Source organism: Dermacentor albipictus, chromosome 2 (assembly GCF_038994185.2).
Source record: "Dermacentor albipictus isolate Rhodes 1998 colony chromosome 2, USDA_Dalb.pri_finalv2, whole genome shotgun sequence".
In the NCBI taxonomy this organism is placed as follows: Eukaryota; Metazoa; Arthropoda; class Arachnida; order Ixodida; family Ixodidae; genus Dermacentor; species Dermacentor albipictus.
Genome location: NC_091822.1, coordinates 172429939 through 172438707, shown reverse-complemented (window position 1 = coordinate 172438707; position 8769 = coordinate 172429939). Strand labels below are relative to the sequence as shown.

The 8769-nt window shown below is 44.2% G+C and overlaps 1 protein-coding gene across 1 annotated transcript in view; it reads left to right on the top strand.

The window, feature by feature from the left end:
- The first annotated feature begins 2150 nt into the window (after positions 1-2150).
- The window catches only part of LOC139056301 (uncharacterized), a 447952-nt gene continuing 441333 nt past the window's right edge, over positions 2151-8769 (top strand). Inside the window, exons 1-2 of the mRNA XM_070534439.1 lie at positions 2151-2282; positions 5467-5536. Of these exons, the coding sequence (XP_070390540.1) occupies positions 2280-2282; positions 5467-5536 (73 nt within the window). The 5' untranslated portion in view covers positions 2151-2279. The remainder of the gene's footprint in view (positions 2283-5466; positions 5537-8769) is intronic.

Genomic DNA, 8769 nt, shown 5'->3' with positions numbered 1-8769 from the left:
GGAACTGCAATATTTGTTTTTGTACAGAGCTACGAAGCGCTAAACTTGTTATATTTTTCTGAAACTTACCACTTTTCGACAATTTAGTAAAAGAAATCGAGTTCCTGATTAAAAAAACTCTGCTTTTAACCGTCATTATAATTTTAATTTCTCTCTAAAATGCAACAATTTGTACTCAAATTGGTCTCATAAAAGCATTCCTGCATTTTATAGGCATTTGAATAGGCGACATCGGAATTGACATCATGCTTAAGCTGCCTCTCAATATCCTCAGAAAAAAAAATTAAAACGACTACGTGCAATGACTTCACACAAAGCTTGTGGTTTCAGCTGGTCTGATAACAGCTGATAAGCTGAGACACGTGCGCCAGCGTGACTAGGGAAGTCGCTTATTTTTTTTATTCGATTAGCGATTAACCATTAACCATTTAAGCCTTTTATCGATTAATCGCTTTCCATGCACGGTTTTTCACCGATTCACTTATTAATCGAAATTTTTGGCGGGCACATTAAAAAGGTTGAAATGCAGTTATCTAATTTTGTAGGAGCCTATTTTAGTGTTTGAGAGGTGGAACCAAGTTAGAAATACAAATGTACGAAATTTGATAAAGAATAATCTTTGATTTGTTAAAGACTAAGTAGAGTTGGCACTATAGTGGCCAGATATTGCATTATCCAAAGGGGAAAAAGAAAACTATTGGCTTAGGATTTTAAGCCACATGTGTTTTCCTACAGAGCGAAGCAATGTCAATTAGCTGGGATGTTTGGGTGAAACCGACACCTTATTTGAATGTCCACACAACCAGCATGCGAGGATAGACGCTCGGAAGCTATAGATTTGCTGGAATCGACATGAACTCCATCGCTATTTCAAATACGTGTTCCAAACCAGCACGAATGCTGTGCCACGTCTTTAGTGGACTGGGAGTGACACGACGATGAACGGCTGGGTTTCTATTGTATGCCACGAATTGCTTGGAAATTTCAAACCTCCGGCTTCGGGTGGCATGGTGGCGTGTGGGGGAAGAGAGGGGAAGCGTTCGGTTCGCCATCACTCGGGACTCGCAAAAACAGTCGATCTACTACAGCCGCACGGTCACTGCTCGTGCTCCGCCATTATAGTGCGATTTCAAAATTTTCGCGCCACTCCTGTCAAGCTCTCGAAAACAATTAATCGAACATGTCTAATGCATTAAATCGATTAAATGAAAGATTGACATCGGTGACGATTATTCGTATTGCGGGGTATTTAAAATCGGTTAATCGATTAATCGTTCATCGATACTAGCAACCCTATACGCGTGACGTGTGACATAGCTCAAAAGGAAAAAGAAAAGTTTTACATGGGGTGAATTGCACGAAGTAAGTGAGCAAACAGACTCTGTGGGACATATACTGTATTCGCACTTAAAGTGCACCTTTGGGCTTGGCGTTCCTAAATATTCATTTCAATACTGCGCTCTGAACTTTCAATATTTCGGCGGCCTTCGACCTCAGCTATTCGTGATATGTTGTCCCCGGCCAGTTGCGCAAAAACTCATCGATATGTAAAACAGCCCGTGAAACAGTTCTACGCGCTCTAAGGCACAGGCCTGCTGGCCCTGCCCCCTCTTTCCCCCCGCCCTTCCCCTACACACACACAAACACACACTCAAACACGCCACCAGTCCCACAATCAAACGAGTGATGTATCCCGTGTTTATTTGGAGCGGCTCATTACGAGACCTCCTAATCAAAACGCACCCGCCTGTCTCTCTTAGCGCAAAAGTTTCAAACTTACTCCAACCGTGCTTTCTCCTAAGGCTCGGAAGAATTGTATAACAAAGACCTGGAATACAGGCGTGGGGGTGGTCTGCGCGAGGGCGATATTTCGCGCTGTCGGTCTCATTAGTCCGAATTCATGGAGGGCGCATTGTTTCGAGCGCGCAGCCATGTAGTCCAGTGCTGACGCGTGTTCCAACACAATAGGGACGCCGCGCGGCGTCCTTCGTACAAATGCTGAATCGTGAGGGCACTTGACGCGTCCCAACAACGACTATACTGCGTCATTAGCCACATAGGGGCCGCTGTCTTGTTTGACGCGGAGCGCTTGTTTACTCGTTGGCCTAGAGCTTTCTCGCGTAGTAAACCGAGAATATCAAGCGGCAATGGCGAGAGCCGCTGTGTTCTTTTACGTGGCCAATTAGGTGCGCATAGTTGCATAATGAAACTGCTGAGTGAAATTCGGAGCTGGCTTCTCCGCACAGCCATCCGTACACAGTGCATCGTACAGCATTGAAATGGTGGGTGTAACATAGTACACGGACTTTTTAAGATTCGCTCCTTTGGCTTCGCACGACCTTCTGCCTTGTTGTTTTTACCAAATGTCATTATCCAACTGCTGCTCAAAGGTAACAATTGGCTTGATTTACCCTTCAAATATATATCAGAGTGTTGGCTTAGGAACATTTCAAATAAAAATAAACTTGGTACCTTATCTGATATGTTGATTCAAAGCGAGTGACGATTCCAAAATGTCGTTCGGATGTAGCCACACAAATTCAGAAATGCCGAGATGCATTTGTGCAGTTTAAAAACGTAACAGAATGAATCTGTTGTCAACGTTAAACGCTCTATTTATATAAGGAAGCGTTCCACAACTAGCGCGCAACACAGCTGCCCAGCCCTCCCCTACCCCTCAAAAAGATAAAGTAAAATAAAGACAAATAAAGCAAAGAAAGAAACCTGCAATGTGATTCTTTAAGTGAAGTCATGCGAAATTGTAGCAAAATACGCATGTACTATACCCACTATTGCCGTGATTGTTGATGTACCGCGGCGCCGAATTTTTTTTAGTATTTTTTTGTGGATCACTGTAGGATTCGGGAGGAGTCTATCATACAATCCTTTAAAGTTTGTTGCATATTTGCCTATAGAGGCTAGTTTGACGGCTCCACCTGTGCCACTTTTCTTGCGGGCGTGGTGCAAACACGGGATGGCCAGAAAGGTTTTTTTTTTGGACAATCCAATTGCGCCATACTGTCCAAGTTGCCATCCTCGCTTGATGAGGCTGCTAAAGTGGTTCACAAGGTTGTGTGTTCTGGAATGAAACACATGTCCTTTTCCTCGCACAAGTTTTGAGGGCCACACTCCTGTGTTAACATATCGGCATTAGTGTATATTCTTCTCGCTCTGTCAGTCGCGTCTTTTTCATTTGCTTACACAATTATTTGTCTGCCATCAATTTAGCTATATTCTACCTTTGAGCATGTTGGACATTTCATAACGTTTCTATTTAGTCGTTTAATATTTTAGCGTTGCATAGGTTGCAATGTAGTACAATGTGTAATGTTCTCAGTAGTTCATCACTTCTGCACCAATGTCGATTGTCCAGCCACGCTCACAAACATCTGTATTTAAGCGGGCTCGTCATTCAAATCTATACGTATCATAAAGATAAACACGTATTGTATTCTGTCTTATCTCGTCAGCTATGATTTGCTCGAAATGCCAACTTGTAGAAAATGACAATATGGGGTCTTAGAATGAGTGTGATTTTCTAGCCACTGTCAAATATTGCCATATTATGTCATATTCACCATTTTATTAGTTCTGCCAGATTAACAGAGCAACTACGCCATCAGGGTTGTCATTATAGCAATTTTGTCGCAAGGTATCGGGACTTTTGTTGTCACTTTAGCGACAATTTTTTTCTATTCAGCCAACAGCGCTATTCTTTCGCGACGCGATATATAAACTGGCGACATTCTAGCGACCTTGAAGTTCGGAAAGTCACTTCAAGAGGGACCTTATAGAACGCATCTTATTATATAAAAGAAGCTACTACTAAGCGGCCTATAAGCTGGCTGTAGGGTACAATTTATGCATTTGCCATCGCCACATTAACATGACAAAAATGTGCCGCAGAATATAGTTCTTTCGTGAGCGCCATGAAGACGGGAGAACTTGCAGACATAAGCCAAACGAAGGGCGTTTTTATGCTGGACAAGCCGGGTCACCTGCGTTCTGTCGAACCGCGTGGTATTTGTCATCTTTCGTAGGGTAAACGCACAATTTGAGTTGTCATCGCCTACTGAGTTACTAAGCTATCAGTAAAATAAAAGCCCCCCCACACACTACGAGTACATTCACTGCGCATTCCTCGTACGCATGCATGGACACTAAACGATCGTGAGACGTTTCATTAAATGCCTTACGTCACATTAGCCAACAGTGTTCTGAAGCACCCACATTATATATATTATATTTCACTGGGGAACTTCAGCGTCAATTGCAGCAGCTTTACAGTAAAATGTAGAGAAAATTCATCCATTTAGTCTCCGCTTAGCGATATGCTCGGAAAAAGAAAGTTGGCAACACTGTACGCCATTTCTGGTTGGCGGTAAACGCTAAGATGTCGGATTTTGCTAATATGGCGGAATTTAAGGCCATGTTGTCGCATTCTGTAATGGCGGCTTTTTGAGCGAGTAAGAGAGGCCATAGCAGCTTTCTGGGCCAACCCGAGCTGACAAATTGTCGAATGTGACACTATCGCCTAATTTAACAATGTTCATAATAGTACTCCAGGATAGAATCCCGGCGAAGGATTGGTCCGGCTGGTCTTCAGCATGGCTTGGCCTAAATCATTATTGTAGCTGCAAGATTAAAAGCTTTATTGCAATAAACGTTTCACAGAAAAAGCCCTGGATCTCCCTTATTCACCTTGCATTATTTGCTCACACGTAGTCCAACAAGTCAGCTAATGAAGCGTCTTCGTATGATTGAAACCGACGCAGGGACCACGCACTTTCGTGTAATTTCTCAAACTTCAGTGAGCTGTACGCGGCAACTTTTCGTTTTAGTGTATAAAGGGTTGTTTTGTTTCTTTAGTAGAGGCGCACGTAAACGACGGTGGCCTGACATATATGTGACGCTGGCCGCTCTTTTTCGCTCAGTCAAACAATTCTCAACAAGCGCAATTGTGCAAGAGTAATACAAAGAATAAAGTATACACAAAATTCGGAACACCGACTTCAGTGTTAGCAGACATTACCGGTTCACTTAACCTTGTTGACCTATTGACCTCCTATCACCACAGCGGCGCGTCACGCTGCGACTGTATCGGCGACGCCAATAAACAAACCGTAAAACCGGTCGATTCGGCAGCGGATTCCAGCCTATACGTCCGGCGACGTGCCGTGCATTTACGCCGTGTATATGCCCCGGGAAATTACCTCGGGTCCTTCAATGGCCACTTTTTCACCCCGTACTTTTCCGGCACCTTTACTTATGTGTGCTTCACTGAAGTACGTAGCGCGAATGCTGATTAGCCAAAGTGCGGCTCGATCCATCTCGCTGATGAGCCGTCTCGGTTGAGTGAAAGCGAGGACGGCGAGGATGTCATGTTTCCTCAAAAAAAGAAAAGAAAGAAAGAACAGAAAAAGACCACAGAGCGCGCATATGTGCGCGCATCGGGTTCAATTACAGAACCGGAGACGAGGCGGATGCGCGGCTGACGGAGTGGATTTCGTCAGCAACCAGCCAGGAGGTTACAGAGGTATGGCTCCTTTCTTTTTCTGTTTGAGTAACCGAACCCGATCAGCTTGATTCCATGGCTGGTTTAGCCGTATCGAGCCGGCATGACTTTGACACCACGGTGGTTCGGTGGCTGTCGCATTCTGCCGCTGAGCACGAGGTCGCGGGGTCGATACCAAGCCGTGGCGGCTGCGTTATAACATGCGCAAAAATTCTTGTAAACTGAAATTTTGGGCGCTGGTCATTAGCAAGCCAGGGGTCAAAACCGATCCGCAGCCTCCTACCAATAGCTCTTGTATTGGCGAGAGACATTGTGATATTTTAGGATGTGGCCTCTTGAGTCTGCGACGCACAAAGCCACGAAAGCGTGGCTGTGTTTTTTGAGATGCTGGTGAATCTAAAAAAAAAAAAAACACGCACACACACAGCTGCGCTTTACTACTCACGACGAACTGAACGATAGAGTCACGTCAGCGTCTGAGCGCGTACTTGCTGTTAACAATGTTTCCTCTTCTACCCTTGTTTTAGTCCCCTTTACCCCTTCCCGAGTACACAGTGGCGAACCAGTGCTGCGAATAACTTTTTCAACAACAAGAAAAGAAAAACTACACAATCGCCGCACGTTACCTTCGCCATGGCCCTATAATTGAGCCTACAAACTAACTTGTCGGTGTAATTATTACCTACACAATTAAGAATATCAAAAATGTTAATAATGAATAACTGGCTGTCGAAGCGAATCACTGTAATCGTTAAATAATAAAAAGAAAGAAACAACGTTTTCTAATGAATGAACCTTCTTGCAACTGACGCCTCATGCACATTCAACAAGCGTTCTTTTACGGCTAAAATTTGCGCATTTCAGAACTTGCCATGGGTTTTGCTACCACCATCATGGAACCTAAAATCTGAAACTCTCTTTGAGAATTGCAGTGGCAAAAATGCACATTAGTAATTTTTCAGTATGTTAACAACAACAAAAAAAAGGCCCAAGAAGTAATCAGGTGTTTGTTTTAAAAGTTTCTCGTCTTGCGTGAAGGTGACTGTCTTGCATGAACACTCCATGAAAGTGGTATTACATGTCAACTAATTCTCAAAACTCAAGCGAAGCTTTACTGCCTGTACGTTTCCTTTCGTTAGTGTATATTATGTTGCTCTTTCTTATTTTATCAACGCTCACATCGGCATTTCCAGCTTTTTACAGCGACAGCCAAATTATAAAGCCGCTGTTCAGGTTTTCAGCTCAATTTTATCCTGCGGTGCTTGTTTTGACATCGTTCATGCTGGAGGGGTATCTCTCAGTTGAAGCGTAAGAGAGGCGGTAAATGTAATACTAGGGGTCGGACCAGAGTTGTGCGTTGACTTCTGCTTTCTCAGCTGACAAGAAGGCAGCGTTTTCCACAGTTGCACAATTCTCTATGGATTAGGCAACAAGTGAGGAATTTGCTTCACAAATGCGTACAGCTTCGTTCTGGTTTCCATAATGATAGCAACAGCTACTGAACTTCACAAAAAAGCTGTCCGGAGGGCGGCACTTTTCTAAAAATCGATGGCACCTGTCTCATGAACGAACTGTTGGTGGCGAACTCGGAAGTCAAGTACTTTAGCTTACATCTTAAGAGGAAGCTTTTACCCCAGAAGCTTCTACCTCCATACATGTGAACGAAAATATGTTTTCTCAGGATCCATTGCACAAAATTTGATGAACTTTTTGCATTTAAAGTATGATGATAAGAGATACATAGCGTAGGGAGTAGATTGTTTATTAACGTCATCCATTTCTTTTACTAAAAATTGGTGAAATTGCAAAGAAAAAAAATTGAAGCATCAAGTTTACAGTTTACCATCAGCATGTGGCCGCCGTAGCCAGGGATCGAACCCACGACCTCGTGTCCTGCAGAGGAATGCTATAGCGGGCCACTATAAGCCACAGCGGCGGGTGCCAACAGAAGATGCGAAAACAAGCCGTGGGTCAGTTCCAAGTAAACAGCTCGCAACACTTAGTAGACGTTTCATCTTTTTTGGGGGGCAGAGCCTGGAAATGCTGTTCTGGACATTGTGAAATTCCGCCGTACTGTGGAATTCGCCATCTTGTAAGCTCTAATTAGCCCACGAGGCTGACACGTCCCACCCATTGGCTCAAAATGCCATCATTGCAGAACTTGACAGTATGACGGAATTTGACGTTGTTCAGGGTAGCATCCCGAATCGACAGCCGGCATGTACAGGCGCTCCCAGAATAATTCGGAACGCAGGACACGCAGCTGCTCGTCGGCGGAGCGCGCCGGCGGATAAATACAGGCAAGATTTGCGCATGCGTGGTCTCCCTAGCGAGCAAGTTTCGCTCCCTAATGCATCTAGTTTGGCGTTGCCTTGCTCCAAGAAGGTAGCGCTAGGTGCCCTGGGCGAATGAATGTCTAGCACAGCATGCATGCACCGTAATCTATAAATAAAGGCTTGTAGATTCCTTGCACCGTATTGTCGCCATGGTCTGCTCCCGTCTGGGAGATAGCAATGCTTTGCGTGATTACATGACTAGTGAGGCGGCTTGGCTACAGCGGCATCGCTGTCTTATTTTTTCCACCGTGTTACCCTGTCCTGCGAAGTATTAGCTTTTAGCAAAATAGCTCCCTATCAGTGTTACTACTAGCTTCGTAATACGAGGACAATTACCACTATTACATGACCCCTCTTAACGGGTGTGTCTGCGATAGTGGCAATAAAAAAGTTTACAATATGAAATAGCGCGGCACGTTTATCAAGGCCAATTTCACGCACAAGAACTCACTTCATGCAAAGGGCACTCTAATGAACTCTTTACGACTCTAGTCATTTATTGGCGCCCCCCATTACGTGGTTTGCATATATTGTGCGCCAATTGATCATGGAATCTGCACCATTGGTAGCGAGTATCCTTACGTATTGATCGCGTGTCGACGTTTGTTGGCGAAGTTACCCATTTTCATGCTCATTTTATTTTGCTCAGAGGAAATATACAATGATAATCATGGGTAGGCTGTGTGAGCTGAATGCAAAAAAAAAAAAAATAGTAAGGAGAACATAGTAAATCTAAATGACAGGGAGAACACTGGGTTTGTTTTTTTCCACAGTAAACAAAAAGAACCGCAACGTAACTGTTTCGTCTAAAGCTGTTGGCATGTTCCGCTATCAATATCTCGCGAATGCGACGTCTACGTGAAGCGCAGCTTGTACGCGGCGTGGAATTGGCTCGTAGAGCGCATCGACGAAGTCCCT